Source organism: Ambystoma mexicanum, chromosome 12 (assembly GCF_040938575.1).
Source record: "Ambystoma mexicanum isolate Mex_15411 chromosome 12, UKY_AmexF1_1, whole genome shotgun sequence".
NCBI lineage: Eukaryota > Metazoa > Chordata > Amphibia > Caudata > Ambystomatidae > Ambystoma > Ambystoma mexicanum.
In genome coordinates this window covers 446520620-446541977 of record NC_090936.1, presented here as the reverse complement: position 1 = coordinate 446541977, position 21358 = coordinate 446520620, and the positions used below count along the sequence as shown (strand labels likewise).

The 21358-nt window shown below is 48.2% G+C and overlaps 1 protein-coding gene across 2 annotated transcripts in view; it reads right to left on the bottom strand.

The window, feature by feature from the left end:
- HDHD5 (haloacid dehalogenase like hydrolase domain containing 5) overlaps nt 1–21358 on the bottom strand; it is a 511697-nt gene that overhangs the window by 62261 nt on the left and 428078 nt on the right. For both annotated transcript variants that reach the window (XM_069628653.1, XM_069628652.1), the window contains exons 6-7: nt 14192–14366; nt 13394–13582 (exon numbers count right to left, since the gene is read on the bottom strand). In XM_069628653.1, coding sequence (XP_069484754.1) covers nt 13394–13582; nt 14192–14366 — 364 coding nt within the window. The remainder of the gene's footprint in view (nt 1–13393; nt 13583–14191; nt 14367–21358) is intronic.

Here is a 21358-nt window from a genome sequence, read left to right as displayed (position 1 = left end):
ACAGGCATTGTTTTGGTACTCAGGTTAAAGACAGCTGCGTCCGTAGAGGTGGATATTCAACCCTAAGAGTAAGGGGGTTAGATGAGTTTCAACACAGGCACATACATGCAGGTGGAGTTTGGGGGATCCAATTGAAGGGCTATCGAGATCTATTTTCATTCACCTGTTTGCAAAAAAGGTGCAAGCTTCTGTAGCTTCTTTCAGAAATCACTTAGATACCATCCATCTCACACTGCTTTGATTGAATACCGATATGGAACATCTCATGGATGTACTTGGTGCTCAAAAAATCGAATTCCACTACTTTGTTGATAATGTGCACAACCTGGTTAGAGATGTGGCTGCACTCATGACATGAATGTACCAATACAGCCTCAAGCTCAACAATGCTAAATGTTGACCTTCTACTTTGACCAAAACACCTACCTAAAAGAAACAGTAAAAACCCCTTTCCCCCAACTTGCCTTCTTTGGTTCACTCCTCAATTCAATGACATCTAAATATGAATGTGTGATATGGCACATTGACCTAAGCATGAATTTGCATACCAAGTGGAAAGGCTTCAATTGGTACAAAATGTTGCAACACATCTCTCCACGGGTATACAAAAATGACTACACGCCTCTCCCCACCCTGCCTAGAGAAAACTTCATTGCCTGCCAGTTATACAAATGCAACTCATGTAAACTCTGAGGCAAGACCTACAAGTGCTTGCATGGATCAGCACACTCTTGCCACGAGAACAGGATCTATCTTTACAGTATCACCTGACTAGAGAGCTTTGATGGGCTAACCGCCCTTCTCATGAAAGTTACCACCTCTTGATACTCTGTCAGAGGTGACAGAGGATTCTCAGAGGCAGCACAGTCCCTTTGAACATCGCATCTACATCTGCAATGATTGTTACTGTTAAGGAAGTTCAGGAATCCTTTGAAGATCTGGCTATTTATCCAAGCCTCATGATACTGCTCTGGTGAACTTGCACCTCCCACCGCTTTTCTTCCCCTTGCTGCCTCTTCATTCACCCGAGCACCTCGTAACAATTTATTATGTGGTTGCACTTAAACACTGAAGAATAATAATAAATATTATGAACAACAGTTTTATATTTTTGCTTTGTATGAATCAATTGTACCATGTCCAGGACATATGTTTGTGCTTCAGAAGAGTTCAAAACACATAATAGATATCCAAGATGGCCACGACACTAAGTGACGTGTCAGCAGCTGCTCCGCAAGCCCAGGAAGGTTTAAAGGCTTCTCCACCACCCAGAGCCGAGACAAACCTACTGTTCGGCAAAGGAAAGCTTGGGGAAGCAGCGGACTCCTCAAGATGAACTGGCAGTGGGACGCAAGAAGCAATGCTGCACATGAGTCAGCGAGCGAACGAGGCATTGCGGTGTCGAGCTGCAGAGGCTGGGACTGGCACGCACTGCCAGGCGGTAGGAGTGAAGATCAGAGGCCGCCCCGCTGCCTACGGCTCAGAGGGCGGTGGCAGCTTTGTCGAGGCAGCACAAACGCCTCAGTGGACCCCGGGCGGAGGTGGAGCGGGGCAGCTCGGAGGCGGTACAAGAAGAGAAGAGGCTCCCGGCATAGGAGGGGGGACAGAGGTGCATGAGTAGAATGTATTTATTCATTTATTTATTGTTTGCTTGTTAGGTGCTTATACAATAAAGAAATACTGTTTCAAAGTGCCCACAGGGCAGGGAGGGAGCAAGGGTGGCAAATACATTAAAAAGGCAATATTTAAGAGCGGTGGAGGGGAGGTAGAAGGGACGAATCTACTATGCCTTGTGAGTATTCAGAATGTGCAAGTGCAGCAAGGAAGAGGGAAGAGAGGGATAAGTGCTGGGGAATCAAGCTCATGGGTGAGCCACAGATTAAGTGCTAGGAATGTTGAGTGCTACACAGTCTGGGGCCGCAGGAGGTGCCAGTCCGAACATTCAGAGCGGAGGGTGTGCAGATGCAAGTGTTGTGGTTAGACAGAAGCTAGGCAGAATTGATTGGTGTGAGAGGTCAGGGCCAACTGTGGGATTAGCAGAGGAGAGAAAGGCAAGAGGAGGAAAAGAGGAAAGTCTTAAGGAGCTTCCGGAATTTAAGAAGATCAAGGCGCAGAGGGAAACGGGGGGCTATTCTATAGGAGGGAGCCACTGAGGAAAGTGATCAACCCCTGCCCTCTGTTTAGCAAAACGCTTTACACACAAAGGGCCTCATTACGGGTCCCATGGTAACACTGCTGGTGCCACCGGCAGGTTACCGCCGGACCCTTAAAAATTCACTGGTGCCTGACTTCCCAGTGCCGCCGGCTCATTACGAGTCCGGCGGCCGGGAGGTCAGTCACTGGTATATTTGTTAATCCCCATTCCCATAGAGTCCCGTAGGACTTTATGGGAGTGGGGACATGGAAGCACCGGCACTGTTGCTAACAGTACCGCTGCTTCAGTGAAGGGCTTCCCTACCATGACCACTGCACCTGGCAGGGTCAGACCTGCCTGGCACAGTGGCCCCGGCATGCAAACACGTAGTTTGCCAGTCCAGAAACAAGAGTGTCAGTGAGCTTACCGGCACCCTTGCTTCCGGACCAGCAACAATGTAACGAGGCCCAAAGAGTTGGTGCCAAAGGAACGTAGTGGTCCAGAGGGAGAGTATTTAGTAAGACAAAGTTGAAGATAGCGTGGTCCAGACAGCCTTGTGGATTTGAATTTAATCTGTGCAGCAACCGGGAGCCAGTCAAAGCATTTTAGTGCAGGAGAGATGCAGTCCCTGGGCTTAAAACCAAGGATAAGTCTTGCTGCCCTTTTCTGGATTAGCTGCAGGGTTCGCACAGTGGAAGATGGTAGATTCAGTAGGAGGCTATTGCAGTAGTGAAGCCTAGAGAGGACAAAGGCTTGGGTCACATTGAGCCCCTGAGGGAAAGTGAGAAAAGTTAAAATTCCTTTGAGAAGGAAAAGCTGAAGGTGGGACTTCTTGGCAATGTCCTGAGTGTGAGGGAGGACCGAGAGAGAGGAGTCAAAGTTGACTCCAAGGTTTCTGGCCCAAGGAAGAAGGCCAGAGTGAGGGGAAGAAGGAGGGAGCAGGGGTCCTGATGGGAAGGATCTCGGTTTTACAGGCGTTGAGGCAAAGATCGTTGGAGGACTTACCCATTTAAAGACATTGGGACTCATTACACGGTACGCGGTAAAATCCGTTATGGCGCTATTAACGTGTCCGGCTTGGCATGATGCCGCTAATTGCGTGGCATTATGAGTACGCGGACACGAGCACAGCGCCATGCCGGTAATGTCCCTACCGCCATGCCGCTAAAGACCCCAAAAAGACCCTTTGCGGTATCGAGGAAAGCGCTGATAGCACTTCCGGCATCCTGCAACATGCAAATACTGTAAAATTGCGGAACCGGAAATAGCGGCAACGCACAGGAACGGGAAAGAGCATGGCGGCCATCTTTAAAAACACAATCCATTGCCATTCTCGTCCCCAGGACCTGTTTCCACACCACTCCAAAACCAAAGCATCCCGGATACCCTGACGATGCCAAAGGCCATCAAGAAAGGCGCGGATCGGCAGCGCAAAGAAAAATTCACCAGCGAAGAGCTGATCATGTTAACTGAGACCCTTGCCGCAAATGCTAATGTCGTATTTGCGAATGACATGCAGCGTGAGACACCTTGTGAAGAAAAAGGCCATCTGGGCAGAGGTGGCCCATAAAGTCAGTGCGGTGGGCACCACCACCCGCACTGTCAGGGACTGCAGGAAGCGGTGGGGCGATCTACGGCTCCAGGTCCGCAGCATACTGGCTGCAAATCGCAACATGGGCATGGCCACGGGAGGTGGTGCTGATTCCCCAATCAGACTCCGGGAGTGGGAGGAGACCTGCGCCAGCACAATTGGCGTAGAATCCATCGAGGGAGTCGGAGACATGGAGCGCGGTGTGCCCATTTCATCAGATGGAGGTGAGTGTACACATTAAACAATGCACTGTGAAGGGTGAGGGCTCCCCCCAAATGTGAGTCCAGAATCAGCCCATGGATCTAGCCACAAACATACATGCACACAACCCTGCCCATGTGAGTGTCACACCCCAACACACACACACATGCACGCATCACCACATACACGTGCAACACAGATCCATGCATACATGACCCACCCGACATCCCCATTACCGGATTCCCAACTAAAGAGGTCCCAAAGCATAGAGCGGCATGACGTAATTATTCGGCATGAAGCACGTTGAACCATCACCGATGCTATTCCCTATTTTTGTCCCCCACAGGCTCACAGACAGACTGTGATGAGCAGGGCACTGCCACAGGCTTCCCAGCCAAGAAAAAGGCCAGGGTACAGGCCCTGACAGTGGACACCGCCACCACATCAAGGGGTACTGGGAGGAGTGGGCACCAGCAGAGGGGTAAACGCAGCAAGAGCACCAGTTCACCAAGGCCTGAAGCCACGGCTGTGTTCCCCCCCATCATTGGAAACAACCACGGAGGGCCCGCTCTCTGCTGCCACCAGTTCGACTGGTGAGGCAGCAGCCACCGCACCGCTGTCGGACGTGGAGGAGACCATTGACCTGGAAACGCAAAGGCAGTTCCCCTGCCCCCCGCAATCCATTGAGGCAAGCCCACGGCTACCATCTCGATCAAGTAGCCATGGACAATCTGGCAACGAGACCATGGAAGGGTGCTGGAGCCCTCAGGTGTCCTCACCTGAGGGCCGAGCCATGGACCAGGGCGCAGTAGCCACCCCAAGAGCTGGACGCAGTCGTCATGACCTGTCAGCCATCAGCCAGAGGCAGGTGGAAATAACAGCGCTGGTTGGCCAGCATGTGGAAGAGGCAGCCCGTCTGAGGGAGGAGGTTAGGGCCAATGCAAGCCAGACAAGAGAGGGCATGGAGGCCTGCACAAACAGGCTCTGCGAGGAGATGGGCCAACTGAGGCAGGTCCTCACCCGCATAGCGAACGCTATGGACCGGCAATATCCCCCACACCACAGGATCAACCGGGCACATCCTCCTCTGCAAGTTCACGTCAGACAAGCCCCCGCCGCCGCTCCTTGCGCACCATGAGGCACACGCCATCCCAACCTCCCAATCGCGGTGCTGGCCATGAGAAGTAGGGCCAGCAAGAACGAGCTGGCACATGTGCAGCAAGACGCCTACGTACTACAAGCCACACATGGGAGTGTTGTAGGGGGAGGGGGGAAAGGGTGTTTTTGGGAGTGTTGTGGGGGGAGGGGTGAAGGGTGTTTTTGGGAGTGTTGTGGGGGGAGGGGGGAAAGGGTGTTTGCACAGTTGGGGCCATGCACTTTTTGTTCACAAATTCATCATAATACACTGTTGACAAGTTGAAACACAGGCTTGGTCTTCATCATTGTGTATGTGTACTTCATTGGGTACAGGGCCCATTGTGCGCTTCACCACATACACCAGGGCAACAATATCCATATCCATCTAAAAGGGTTGAACCATGTCTCTCAGACTATTTGATAGATCAGATGCTGACGCACATCGTGTCCCTCCAGGCCATCGCCTCTTGCATGACCTGCCGGCCCGTTTGCCCCATCCTCATCATCATCCTCCTCATCAGGTGGTTGCATTTCAACGTCAGGGGGAAGTGGCACATTCCATCTGATACACATATTGTGCAGCATGACACATGCCATGGTTATCTTCGGCACCTTGTCATGGCCGTACAGGGGAGCCCCACCCGACCAGCTTAGGCACCGGAGCCGTGTCTTCAGAAGTCCAAATGCCTGCTCAATCACGACGCGGGTACGGTTATGTGCAAGGTAGTATTCCTCTTCGTGCCTGTTCTGTGGGTTCCATATAGGGGTAAGGAGCCACCTCTTCAGGGGATAGCCAGCATCACCTGCATGGGTGGAACAATGGGGCCTTGTTACTGGTCACCTCAATTGCAACCTGGACATTTCACACTAATTCTGTTTGCATTCTTATCGGCATCCACGATTCCCAGCATGCATGGAGACGATCAGTGTAACTGCAATGTGAGAAGGTAAGCTAGTCCCTGCAAGTGGACGTGCACCATGCATGCCTCCGGCAGTATTTCCCATATCCTGGGTGTGGACAGGTCCTAGGTGTTCCTGGGGCCTGACAACCTTTGTACGACACTGCTAGTGTACTTTCATTATGATTCCAATATCCACATGCTGTGAAGCGGCACATGAGTAGTGGTGAATGGGTGTGGTTCTGTACAATGGCTACAGGTGATCCCTTTGCATGCACTTAAGGGCGCATATCTGTTGTGATGTTGTTCAACACACATTTACGTTATGCATGTTGGCTGCATGTAGCAGTTTTGTGTCATATAGGGTATGATGTGCAATGTGCATGTGGATAGATCATGTTTTGCGTTATGGATTGATGTCTTTGTTGTACAGCTTACTACTTGCATGTGGTTTCGTGTCTGCTCCATTGTGGGCTGCCTTGGTGGACATTAGCGTACATCTGTATGTCCCTTTATTGTATGGACGACAGTCCACAACCAGTTGGAGTATGCATCTCTCCCCCCCAAACACACCCCACATCACACTGCCATGTGCTTGCCCTGCTATTCACCAAGTAGCCACAAACCTTGTCCAGCATGTCGCTCCATGTTGCGTGGTATCGTTGAGTTCCGCAGGACCATTGAATCATGGGTTGATCAGGGGTATCGGGCACAAATGTATTGTTATCTTGTTTAAGTCACATACCATTTGGACATTGATGGAGTGGTAATGCTTTCTGTTTCGGTAGACTGCCTCATTGTGATGTTGGTGCACCAATGCTACTTGGGATGCCTGCCAGTGAATTGATGCCAACTTTGTTGTTGGAGATCTCCTGGGCTGTCCGTGGCAGGGATATGTGTTCACTTGTGTGCTTCGGGGGGCATCGAGCACCTGGGTCAGCGTGCGTGAGAATACTGGTTGTGAAATGCCATGTATCTGCCCTACCGTATGCTGGTAGGTGCCTGTGGCCAGGTAGTGGAGCACAGTCACCACCTTCAGTAGAGGGGGCATGGCAGTACGGATGTCTATGAGGCTCACTATGTCGTTGTGAATCATGTCCGCAATGGTGGTGATGGTATCCCGGTCCAGGCGGCACAGGGTGTGTGTCTGCTCAGGGGTTAGGTTGAATGGAATGGCTAGAATCCTGGGGATTGCTGGCTGCCTCTGTGGTATGACTCGGTGCACTGGTGGGGCTTGCTGGGCCAATCTCGCCATCCTCCTCCCCCTGTGTCTCCTCTGTGCTGCCTGTTGTTGTTGGTGCTGCAATGCAATCATGTCCTCCAGCCCATGTAATGCGGCAAGCATTGGAACCATCTTGGTGTGGGAAGGGGTGTGGTGTGCTCCTTTTGTGCTGCCTCAGTCACCATTGCCTCGACCTGTGCTGTTGTGGCCACCTGTGGCAGGTGGGGACACTACTCAGCTCTCTTAACGGGTGGTTCGCGATGCCGGTATTTCCTCCATGCCGGTATGGGCTTCTCTGGCCAATACCATGCTGCTATTTGCATGTCCGCATGGCTTGTAATGGCGTGCTATTAACGCCATGCCGCTATTTCTGACCTGAGGGGTCGCGTGCCCATGGATTGGCCGCTATTAGAGGCATTGTTCTTAGTTATTCCCTTACCGCCTAACGTGTAATGAGGCCCATTAACAGGGTTAGAGACTGGCAGAAGGACGTATAAGGCACTAAGCAGACAACGTGGTGAGGCTTAGAGACCCATTTGCCCATCCCAAGAACAGGGAAGGGAAGGGAAGGAGTAGAAGGGAGGGGAGGCCAGGGAGGCAGGGAAGAATGGAAGCCAGGGAGGCAAGGAGGGAAGCCAAGGAGGGAAGCCAGGGAGGGAAGGAGGGAAGCCAGGGAGGGAAGGAGGGAGGCCAGGGAGAGAAGGAGGGAGGCAAGGGAGGCCAGGGAGGGAGGCTAGGGAGGGAAGGAGGAAGGCCAGGGAGGAAAGGCGGGAGGCCAGGGATAGAAGGAGGGAGGCAGGGAAGAGGGAAGGGAAGGGAAAGGAAAGGAAAGGAAGGAAGCCTTGTGGGGCCTGGCAAAGGGGAGCGGAGGGGTCTTGGTAAAGGCCTCCAGGATATGTCAGACCAACGGGAGCCTGGGCGGATGGAGCTCATGGGACCCACCTCAAGGCAGGATCTCCACAATGACATGATGTCCCTCCAGGCAACATTAACCAAACCATTCCAGGAACAATTTGAGCTAATGAGATCGGACCTGAACTCGGCTATAACGGAAATAAGACTGGAGCTTTGTCAGCTAGGGGAAAGGACGGATCTCCTGGAAAAGGGCCTTCAAGAGGCAGACAAAGATACAACAGCACAGGGGTAAGCAATAGAGCAGCTCCAAGTGGCTACGTAAAACCTTGAACTGTAGATGGAGGATATGGAGAACCGCTCAATGAGAATTAACATAAGGGTCAAAAGCCTCCCCGAAGCCGTTACAGATAGGGACCTAGAGGATCTTTGCAGACCTCCTGGCAGATACAAGCCCAGAAAACATTGAACTGGATAGAATCCACCGATCCGGCAGCACAGCTAGGGGCCCCTATGGAAGGCCAAGAGAGGTGCTGGCGGCCTTCTCACACTACGTTCAGAAAGAAGCGGTCCTACGAGTGGCCAGGGCACAGGAACTTGTTGTATACAAAGGCAACACAATAGCCCTTTTTCAGGACTTGGAGGTTAGCACATTGCTTAAGAGGCAGATGGGTCCAAAAACGCATTACATCCATGCAGGAGGGAGAAGAGCTTCTACAGCTGGACACGACTCAAGGACACCAGGAAGACCGCCCTTCCAGGTGGAGAATCGGCCTAGGCCCTGTACATGGGAATGCACAACAGTGGGAGAACGATACAGGTGAAGAGCCGCCCTACGGGTCCCACAGCCCAAGCTGGGGGGGGGCAGTTTGGGGGGTGAAAGGAGTAATGATGGTTAACAACAATAGAGGAAGAATGATAGCTTGAGCAAATTTAAAAGGGGTGGTGAACAACAAAGGCACGGTTTGGGTGGTAGGAGCATCGGAGGACGTTCCATCTTGGTTTCAGTTAGGGGGATAGAAGCAGGGGGTAAGGGAGGAAGAGTTCAGGGGGGAAGGGAGGCGGGTGACATCCCCATGTTGGGGGGGGTGGGCGCAGAGAAGGAACAGGGGGAAAATAGGGGGCTGCGGTATCGGGACAGGTGGGGGGAAACTGGCTCATATATGGGATATGATATAGGATACTTTATTTATATCGCGCTCGTACACAAGTGTTTCAGAGTGCGACGAGGCAAGGGAGCGGAACAGGGGAGAACAAAAACAACAATCTTACTAGGCCCAGTGACATTAAGAACGTGCAAGTGCATGGAAAAGAGAAAGGGGGAAAAGTGCATGGAAGGGGGAGAGTGGAAAGTGCGGAGCAGAGGAGAACATATAAATAATAATAAATAAAAATAAATAAGATAATAGAGGCAATATACAGTGGTAGTGCAGCCGGCAAGTGCTGTGTTTAAGGCAGCAGACTGGGTAAGTCTGATAAGTGCAGAAAAAAAAGGAAATGGTGGTGTGGGGAACTGTATGGGTACAGATACAGTCTCCAGTGCAAGGGGTGGCCAGGAGGCAGTGCAGGAGGGTGGCAGGGGGAGCAGGTACTTGGGCCCAGGGGACAGAGGGTAGCCAGGTGCACGGTGCCAAGAGAGCAGCTCAGCAGGGGAGAGGGGGAGCGAAGGCAGAAGCAAAGAGGAAGATCTTGAGGAGCTTCCGGGACCGGAGATGGTTCTCCTCAGGTTTTAGAGTGGCAGGGAGGCTGTTCCAGAGGGAGGCCCCAACCGAAGACAGATCTACCCCCAGATCATTTCTTTGAAAAATGACTAACCCTTAGGGAGTTACAGGTATAGGGTACGGGAATGGGGCAACTGTAAATTAGCCGAGGAGGCAGAGAGGGGAGAGAGGAGCAGAGCAGGGGAGGAAATAGGAGAAAGAGGCAGCACTGGGAACCATGGGGGGAGGGAACCCTCGAAAAGTAACCATTCAGGTGGTCCACATATAATGTGAGAGGGATCAACTCCCCTCTCAAAAGGGAAAAACTGGGACTGTTTACTAGGAAATTCACCCCCGACGTGTTGGCAATTCAGGAGACCCACCTTCAGTGGAAAGATCAGACATGATTACAACTGAGGGGCTACTCTAGTATTTGTCACGCCTCAAATCCAAAGAAGAAGTGCGGAGTGGCTCTAGCTATTTGGGATGGGTTGGACTTCAGGATTAAAGGCTTCCGGGCAGACAAAGATGGCAGATATATAATCGTGAAGGGGGAATACTCAGGGCTACTTACACATTGGCATCCATCTAGGCCCCAAACATGGGGAAAGAGGGGTTTCTGAGGGAACTGCTGGAGGTTCTAGAAGGGCTTTCTCAAGGAAACATGATACTGATGGCCGATTTCAATCTAGCATGGTCCCGGCAACTAGATAGGAGTAAGGGGGGGGGGGGGGGTGCATATAGGGGGCAGTGGCATCGGCTTCGCTGAGGGACAGGTTTGAAGCCCTTGGACTGCGGGACGTATGGACGGAGGTGCAGGGGAATAGGGAAGGCTTTACTTTTTTCTCCAATGTACACAGATCACAGTCCTGTATCGATTATGTTTGGGTGTAAGTCCTCCTATTTGGTGCAGTGGCGGATACTGAGGTAGGCCCAGTAGAGATTGCGGACCACGTGGTGGCCACAATGGATTTGCAGTTTCCCGGGTGAATTGGAGGAGACGATTAGGGATTTTTTCCCATCAATAAATCCTTTTAAAAATATTATAAGACGTGTGGGATTGTTGGTCCCACAATTAACCAGCCTATTTAATCACTTACAGGAGTCAGGCAGAATCTCAGCGTCAATGGAGGAGGCGAAAATCATTCTCCTCCCTACGGCCAACAACGATCATAAAAAGTGCACATCATATAGGCCAATAGCGCTAATAAATGTGAATGCAAATATATATACAAACATTTTGGCCAATAGACTAGGGGAGGGTGCTACCTACTCCAATCCATCCGGATCAGCCTGGATTTGTACAGGGGCGGCAGACGTTCGACAATGTAAGACGGGTGGCGCACCTGGTAGAAAATGTGAATAAGTTTCGGTCCCTGCGGTCCTACTTTCCCTCAATGCCGAGAAGGTCTTTGATCGAGTGGAGTGGCATTTTCTATTCCGTGTGATGGAAAGGATGGGGTTGGGAGGGAACTTCTTGAAAATGATTCAGGCAAATTTTGTCTCCCCCAATGGTGCATCTCCGGATTAACGGATCAATGTCCAGCGATATTCAACTGAGCAGGGGGACCAAGCAAGGGTGCCCCCTCTCACCCTTGTTATACGCCATATACTTAGAACCATTGCTGCAATTAATAAGGGAGTTAGACGAGGTGCATGGGATACCATTTGGCAGAATACAGCATAAGGTAGCATCCTTCGCAGATGATATGCTTTTGACAGTGGCGGATCCAGGAGAATCATTGAGGGCAAGTAGGGAAATCCTATCATATTTCAGGGTGGCCTCAGGCCTCAAGGTCAACATACCTAAATCAGAACTACTGAACCTCATGGTTAAAGGCAGCTAGGAGCAGGTTTGAAGGCTGCGTCACCATTTATATGGAGCCCAGGGGGAGATAAAATATGTGGGTATTAGGTTCACTCCAAACCTGGCTGTTTGGTATGTGGACAACTACCCGCCCATGCTGGCAATCATTAAGTCGGACATCCTAAAGTGGAAGGTGCTTAAGATCTCCTGGATGGGTAGAATGGCAGTGGTGAAGATGATGACGCTCCCTAGACTGCTCTACTGATTTCAGGCACTCCGGGTGGCAGACCCAAAAACGTTTTTTTGCGAACTTAGTAAAGCAACGGGTGACTTCATATGGGATGGCAAGAGAGCAAGGATCAGTCAAGCATTACTGACGTCCCCGAGGGGGGGAAGGAGGGATGGCGCTCCCCAACTTTAGATTGTACTATGAGGCGTCCCAATTGCGGATCATAAGGGAATGGTTCACAGGGAAACGGGGGAATCAGAGGGTAGCAATGGATTGGGCTGTGGTAAGGCACGACCTGGAGGTAGTTCTGTGGCTGTCGCGACAGCATAGGCCAAAGCACATGTACATGAGCACTATCAATAGGCTAGTGGCAGAAACGTGGGACAGACTAGCAGGGAAGTAAGGGATTATGACATTCCCATCCCCATTCACTCCTATCAATAACCCAGACTTCTAGAAGCATGGGCATTTAAAAGATGGCAGGAGGGGAGGTGCAGAAAACTGTGAGACATGTTTCAGGGAACTATTATTAGGCCCTTTATGGAATGCAAACAGTGCTTCGGGGTGAGTGAAATCGAAAGGCTCAGGTATTTTCAGTTGTGGCATTGGCTTCAAGATCCAATAGTCAAGGCGGCAGCCTGCAGCGACTTAAACCCGTTTGAAAAATTCCTTTTGACACAGGACAGAGCCAAGGGGCTAATCTCCAATCTGCATAAAATCTTGGACAAGGCTATTCCCCGGGCGCTTTGGCCCTATATGGAACGGTGGGAGGGAACGGTGGGGCGAGATCTGTCGAGGGGAGTATGGGAGAGGCTATGGAAAAGGATACCAAAGGTAGTTAAAGCAACCCATGTTACAGGAATGCTGGTGCTGGTACAAGCTGCTCTATAGGTGGCATTACACTCCAGCCCACCTCCACAAAGTATACCATGGGACCTCATGCGAGTTTTGGAGGGGGTGCAGTGGGGAGGGTATGTGGTCACATATTTGGTGGAGATGCCCTAAACGTGAGCGCTTCTGGAGGGAGGTACAGGAGGCTTAGGCCCAGGCCTTTGGGGTCAAGGAGGTCATGCCACCGGAGGAGGTCCTACTGGGGTTGGATGAAGGCACAGAGGAGAGGAAGAACTGGGGTTGCAGGAAGGCAAGGACGATGTTAACCCTGGCCGCTATGCTGCTAATTGGATAGAGGTGGAAGGGTAAGGTCATTTGCATGCTCCATGACTGGCTTCGGAAAGTTTGGGATTTTGTGGCGCAGGAGTGGGCAACGTACACCATTAACTATATCTTGCTGCGCTTCTCCAGAGACTGGGGGGAGGGACTAACCTTTCTAAAGGAAGACATTATAGTGCAATGATGCCCCCAATGCCTGTAATTATTGGACTTATACTGACATGGCTGAGTGAGTTTTTGGCTCCTACCGGACATATGCCCACACAGGCCCCGGGGGGGAGGAGTGTGGTGGGGGTTATTCTGGAGTTGTATCAGTAGCACTTGTAATTATTTTTTGAAAACTAATTTAAAAAGTTATTTTTTTAAAACACATAATAGATAAGCAGGAGAAGTGTGATGCATTCCATATAAACATTTGTGATACCCTCCTTAGCGTGTGCCATCACCTTACCCAACAGCATACAGTCTGTATATGGGGGCTGACCACCCATGCTGCTCCGCCTGCTGCCTGATCAGGTGCTCAGCGTAACTATATGTGACGATGCTGGGCTTGCCAATCAGGGCTTCATACTTCAGCTCTTGGCCAGTTACTTTCTTGTAAATATTTTCCAAGCAGACAAGAAAGGTTCCGTGCCCAAACCTGCCCATAGAGAATTAAGAAGATCAGTTAAAGTGCTTGCTCGCTGCTGCGTAATACTCCAGAAACCACACAAGCATAAAACATTGAAAACCAACTAATGACTGCCTCAAATGTAGGCTCAGGGTGGGATCTGTTCATTTTAATCTTTGAAACCAGAAGGATAAAATGTGATGCATCCTGAGATAATTCAGGCATCTTTCTACAGATGGAAACGCCTCTTCCTGGTATAGAGCAGCAATATGGCACTTCCGGGAAGGAGAAGGCATCAGGTAATGAAACCTAACAGAATTTAAGGAGAAAATGTCTAAAAGAAATAGCAACGGGCATTAGGAACCACTACAAACTCAGCTTTTGGAAGACCATCAAACCTCACTGTTCATCCAATCATGCGAACCTATGGTAAACACTGAACTCCCTAAAAGAAAGAAAACACCAACAGTATTAAATCTTTCTCTGAAGTCTTGCACCAATCTACACTCTCTACCCCAATCTAATGCTATTAACTCTTAGTAAATGCAGCTACCATCTCAACAGCGGTATCTTCGTGCTATGGTAGGTTCAAATGAAGAGTATGAACAGAGACCAGAAAAGAGGTCCTTTCTTGTATACCTTGGCATCTTGGCTTCTGCCATCCACATGAGATCCATGTTACATGCAAGGACTGGGATGTGAGGGTATGGTATTGGTGACCGCCATGTTCCGGGGTTTCCGCTGCCCAGGAGGACATCTGTGATCAGCTGCAGGCTTGTCTCCCAACGGATTGGCTCGCCAAACAAGATCACAGCTGAGAAACAAGGAAACAAATACATTCAACCAAGACCAATTAGTCAAAACACTTTGGTGCCGTCTGTTGCCTTGCACACAATACTGTCCTTTATGTACCATTGAATTTAATTGATTCACTTCTTATCAAAACAGGAGACATTTGTCCACAACAAACTGTTAAAAAATTGTCTTATTTTAATGGCGAGACGAGATGAGAGTTGTCCAATGCATTTCTGACCCAAAGTCCTTCATCAGGGGCTACCTCTGTGAACATATCATTTCTGAAATGTAGCATACAGACCAAAAAAACAGTAAGTCCATCAATGACATTGAGAAAAAGAAGGGGGTAGTGGTTTGGGGGGAAACAGAAATACAAATAGTTACATTAGATTGAAATGTTTCTGAATATCGGAATATTGTTCATTTAGGAATTAAACCGTACTGGTTGTAGCTACATTACCAATCTTTTTTCATAATCTTGAGTGGCAGAAATTGGGAGAAACAGCCATTGCTGTTAAAAAAAATATGTAGATTTCAAGGGAACCAAATTACAGAATACAGAATAACATGTATACATACCAGAAAATCTAAGACAAATGTGTATTTACCAAGCTATACACTGTTGTCAGAAAAGAGACCTCACATGAGAGAGTGATTTAGCACCAGAATCTGATAAAGAAAAGCTTCTTCGGTAGCAAGTGTCAGCGACCTAACAACAGTCTTTGTGAAGTTACTGTGATATCTACCCAAGCACCCAAATTAACGTGTAACTGAATGAAAAAACGCTCCAAGCCTCAAGGAAACTCCTATTTCCCAGCAGAAGGGATAACGGTCTGTCATGATCATCAACAAAGCTTACAGATTTGCATTCAAATAACTTGCAGTATCTGAATGTAGGTGATCTCCTATATTGTATGTAGAGTAAAGAACCTTACATGAAAAGGGCCTCAGAAAGGACCAATACAGCAGCTTGTAAGCATTGCAGTCATTTTAGTTGCATTGTCACGTCTATTTGAGACAGATCACGTATGTCGAAATGACTTCACGGCGCGTGAAGACATCACTTGCGAGTGTTAGACAGCATGCGCACAGTGTGAAAAAAAGTATGTAAACAAATGTAGAGAAGGCACTCCTTAGACTTGGAGAGTAATGATAATATATGCAACTGAGAAATACAAATATAGGAAGAGGTAGTCCTATGTATAACAAGAACGGTATCAAAAATAAAAAGTGTACTTAAGCAAGATCTGCCAGTGATGCCTCTGGCATGGTGTTCATCATTCTAACATGCAATACCTGCACATGTACATGGTGTGTACCAAAACACAAAATACCTAGTTACCTAGGGACCAATAAAAAGGGAAAAGAGAAAAAAGGTTTGGGCAATGTATATAAGTAGTATAAGGCAAACCAAATCTGTGAATCGATACAAAAAGTTTAGAGAAACAAACAGTATTGGTGTTCATACTACAGCATTCTAAACACATTCTCTAACAGACATTCAGGAAACACTAAACAGCGTGTACTTGTTATGTCCAGCCATACTGTTATAAGTGTATAGACCCCATAAAATGTTGCTGACAGATATCAAATGAAGCAAGAAAGGTCTTGTTCTTCATTCATGCCCAAAGGAAGCAAAGAGTCCGACAAATCGATCCACAAGGCCGCCTTCTCTTTCAGCATACGTTCCACGTCAGCGTTGTTCTTCTTTTCATTAATCGTCTTTAGGACCTGAAACCTGATTTTGGAAATCCTGTGCTGTTCCTCGTTGAAATGCTTTACCACTGGTGATCTTTGATTGTTGGTACGTACATTCGAGCAATGTTCATTCTATTTTGTTATGACTTTTCTTATGGTGTAGCCAACGTAGTAGATCCCACATGGACCTGTGATGCTATAGAACACATCTTTATAATCACATGTTGCAAAACACTTAAGAAAAGCTTTTTACCCGTTCTGGGACGAAGACATTACATTTCCTTTCGTCACATTATTGCAGTTGGCGCAGTTAAGCCATGGGAAAGTGCTTGTTGAGTACCCCGATTTGACAGTGACTATTGCTTACTAGTAGATCTCTAAGATTCTGAGTGTGTTGGAGAGCAAACACAGGATATCCCTTACACAGTTCCCCTAGTTTATTATCTTTCCTCAATATTTCCCAATGTCTCAGTACTGCTTTTTTCATTCTGTTGCTTTGTATAGAATATTTCGAGACAATTACCAGAGGAGGTGACGTTCTTTTGGGGCAGTATTTAGTAATGTACTCCTGTCTTTATCAACTGTGTGTGTGTCAAAGCTTCATTTCCTTTTGTGGGTAGCCCCTGGCAGAGAATTTCTTCAAGATTTTGACCCTGCTTTCATCAGTGACGCTAACAATGCATTTCACTCAAAAGCTCACTGAAAGGTAGACTTTTCAATGTAGCGTGGGGGTGAAGGCTTAACCTATGCAGTAGGTTGTTTTTGTCTGTTTGTTTCCGGAACACATTTGTAGAAAAACTATTCTGACAAGGCATATCATGGACATATAAGAAATGGGTACCTGCGTCACCTATAGTGACAGTGAACTGAATCTGTTCATCTATTTGATTAAGGTATCCAAAACAGTCTTAGAGTGTTTCCTTAATGCCTCTCCATATGTCAAAAATATCTATGTAACGTCCCCGAAAGAGGATGTACTTGTGCCAAACTGGTTGGGTCAAAATGTGGTCCATTACAAATGTATATATAAAGCCATTGGCATACTGTGCCAGAGGCTTGTAAATAGAACTGGCCTTTATATCTAAAATAGGAGTTCTCTGAGATAAACAAAGCTTGCTCCAATCTCACCTTGTTGTAATAGAAACAATTCTATTGCTTCAATGCCGAGGGAGTGCAATATAGAAGTGCATAGACTCTTGACATCTATTGTGAAGGATGTCGGTGTTGCTTAATTCAATCTCTGAGTCTATCGAGGAAGTGTGATGTGTCATTAATTTAGGTAGAAGTCCTCTGTATAAGAGTTTGGAGAAGAAAAAAAGAACATTGATGTATTTACCAAGTGTCTGTAAAATAGAAACTATTGGTCTTCCAGGAGGTTTACCAAGATCCTTATGTATCTTGGGCAACAGCTAAAAGTGTGGTATTCCTGGTGTCTTACTGTATAAAAAGCTTCACATTCCATTTGATAGTATGGTCAGCATAAAGGGCCTTAACATGGAATCCCTGTTAAAGTGTTTGTGTGTTGGTTTCTTGTATGATATGCAACTAATACCTTCTGTGACGAGTCTGTAAAAAAATGCCAATGGTGTTATTACGTACTGGGGGAATTAAAACTCTTGGGTTTCAACTCCATGTATGGTGTATCTACAACCATAGTTGTAGTGTCTTCTTCCGAGTCTGTAAAGAATGCTTTCAGGCTCCGTTTACGTGTGGACTTGAATAGTTTAACTTTGGAGTCAAATTTGATAGTACTATATGTAGGAACGTAGCTAGGGCCCTTCTGGAGGGTATTTAAAGATGTGAAGGCAGGCGCTCTGTTACCAGTCTTTAGCTTCTCCTCCTAACGCACGTTTTCATGACTTTATCAATCTTCAGGGAGGCTGAGTTTCTGTGTTTTTTCAGGCAGGTCTGCATTTCTGTTTCAGGTGTAACAAATGAATTAGCTCTGAGGATTCTGGTACTTGTATTTTTCACACTTGATTTTGCTGGCAGGTGACTGGAAACAACTCCCTCAATAGCACAAATCTTCCCCCTGATGGGGGGGAGGGGGAAAGCCATGGTTGTGGCTCTCCAATGTAAGGCATGATGGCCCTGCTGCACTGCCTTGTGAGCCCGGGACTCCTGTAACAATGTTTAGAGATGTGAAGGCAGGCGCTCTGTTACCAGTCTTTAGCTTCTCCTCCTAACGCACGTTTTCATGACTTTATCAATCTTCAGGGAGGCTGAGTTTCTGTGTTTTTTCAGGCAGGTCTGCATTTCTGTTTCAGGTGTAACAAATGAATTAGCTCTGAGGATTCTGGTACTTGTATTTTTCACACTTGATTTTGCTGGCAGGTGACTGGAAACAACTCCCTCCATAGCACAAATCTTCCCCCTGATGGGGGGGAGGGGGAAAGCCATGGTTGTGGCTCTCCAATGTAAGGCATGATGGCCCTGCTGCACTGCCTTGTGAGCCCGGGACTCCTGTAACAATGTTTAAAGATGTGAAGGCAGGCGCTCTGTTACCAGTCTTTAGCTTCTCCTCCTAACGCACGTTTTCATGACTTTATCAATCTTCAGGGAGGCTGAGTTTCTGTGTTTTTTCAGGCAGGTCTGCATTTCTGTTTCAGGTGTAACAAATGAATTAGCTCTGAGGATTCTGGTACTTGTATTTTTCACACTTGATTTTGCTGGCAGGTGACTGGAAACAACTCCCTCCATAGCACAAATCTTCCCCCTGATGGGGGGGAGGGGGAAAGCCATGGTTGTGGCTCTCCAATGTAAGGCATGATGGCCCTGCTGCACTGCCTTGTGAGCCCGGGACTCCTGTAACAATGTTTAAAGATGTGAAGGCAGGCGCTCTGTTACCAGTCTTTAGCTTCTCCTCCTAACGCACGTTTTCATGACTTTATCAATCTTCAGGGAGGCTGAGTTTCTGTGTTTTTTCAGGCAGGTCTGCATTTCTGTTTCAGGTGTAACAAATGAATTAGCTCTGAGGATTCTGGTACTTGTATTTTTCACACTTGATTTTGCTGGCAGGTGACTGGAAACAACTCCCTCCATAGCACAAATCTTCCCCCTGATGGGGGGGAGGGGGAAAGCCATGGTTGTGGCTCTCCAATGTAAGGCATGATGGCCCTGCTGCACTGCCTTGTGAGCCCGGGACTCCTGTAACAATGTTTAAAGATGTGAAGGCAGGCGCTCTGTTACCAGTCTTTAGCTTCTCCTCCTAACGCACGTTTTCATGACTTTATCAATCTTCAGGGAGGCTGAGTTTCTGTGTTTTTTCAGGCAGGTCTGCATTTCTGTTTCAGGTGTAACAAATGAATTAGCTCTGAGGATTCTGGTACTTGTATTTTTCACACTTGATTTTGCTGGCAGGTGACTGGAAACAACTCCCTCCATAGCACAAATCTTCCCCCTGATGGGGGGGAGGGGGAAAGCCATGGTTGTGGCTCTCCAATGTAAGGCATGATGGCCCTGCTGCACTGCCTTGTGAGCCCGGGACTCCTGTAACAATGTTTAAAGATGTGAAGGCAGGCGCTCTGTTACCAGTCTTTAGCTTCTCCTCCTAACGCACGTTTTCATGACTTTATCAATCTTCAGGGAGGCTGAGTTTCTGTGTTTTTTCAGGCAGGTCTGCATTTCTGTTTCAGGTGTAACAAATGAATTAGCTCTGAGGATTCTGGTACTTGTATTTTTCACACTTGATTTTGCTGGCAGGTGACTGGAAACAACTCCCTCCATAGCACAAATCTTCCCCCTGATGGGGGGGAGGGGGAAAGCCATGGTTGTGGCTCTCCAATGTAAGGCATGATGGCCCTGCTGCACTGCCTTGTGAGCCCGGGACTCCTGTAACAATGTTTAAAGATGTGAAGGCAGGCGCTCTGTTACCAGTCTTTAGCTTCTCCTCCTAACGCACGTTTTCATGACTTTATCAATCTTCAGGGAGGCTGAGTTTCTGTGTTTTTTCAGGCAGGTCTGCATTTCTGTTTCAGGTGTAACAAATGAATTAGCTCTGAGGATTCTGGTACTTGTATTTTTCACACTGCTGGCAGGTGACTGGAAACAACTCCCTCCATAGCACAAATCTTCCCCCTGATGGGGGGGAGGGGGAAAGCCATGGTTGTGGCTCTCCAATGTAAGGCATGATGGCCCTGCTGCACTGCCTTGTGAGCCCGGGACTCCTGTAACAATGTTTAAAGATGTGAAGGCAGGCGCTCTGTTACCAGTCTTTAGCTTCTCCTCCTAACGCACGTTTTCATGACTTTATCAATCTTCAGGGAGGCTGAGTTTCTGTGTTTTTTCAGGCAGGTCTGCATTTCTGTTTCAGGTGTAACAAATGAATTAGCTCTGAGGATTCTGGTACTTGTATTTTTCACACTTGATTTTGCTGGCAGGTGACTGGAAACAACTCCCTCCATAGCACAAATCTTCCCCCTGATGGGGGGGAGGGGGAAAGCCATGGTTGTGGCTCTCCAATGTAAGGCATGATGGCCCTGCTGCACTGCCTTGTGAGCCCGGGACTCCTGTAACAATGTTTAAAGATGTGAAGGCAGGCGCTCTGTTACCAGTCTTTAGCTTCTCCTCCTAACGCACGTTTTCATGACTTTATCAATCTTCAGGGAGGCTGAGTTTCTGTGTTTTTTCAGGCAGGTCTGCATTTCTGTTTCAGGTGTAACAAATGAATTAGCTCTGAGGATTCTGGTACTTGTATTTTTCACACTTGATTTTGCTGGCAGGTGACTGGAAACAACTCCCTCCATAGCACAAATCTTCCCCCTGATGGGGGGGAGAGGGGGAAAGCCATGGTTGTGGCTCTCCAATGTAAGGCATGATGGCCCTGCTGCACTGCCTTGTGAGCCCGGGACTCCTGTAACAATGTTTAAAGATGTGAAGGCAGGCGCTCTGTTACCAGTCTTTAGCTTCTCCTCCTAACGCACGTTTTCATGACTTTATCAATCTTCAGGGAGGCTGAGTTTCTGTGTTTTTTCAGGCAGGTCTGCATTTCTGTTTCAGGTGTAACAAATGAATTAGCTCTGAGGATTCTGGTACTTGTATTTTTCACACTTGATTTTGCTGGCAGGTGACTGGAAACAACTCCCTCCATAGCACAAATCTTCCCCCTGATGGGGGGGAGGGGGAAAGCCATGGTTGTGGCTCTCCAATGTAAGGCATGATGGCCCTGCTGCACTGCCTTGTGAGCCCGGGACTCCTGTAACAATGTTTAAAGATGTGAAGGCAGGCGCTCTGTTACCAGTCTTTAGCTTCTCCTCCTAACGCACGTTTTCATGACTTTATCAATCTTCAGGGAGGCTGAGTTTCTGTGTTTTT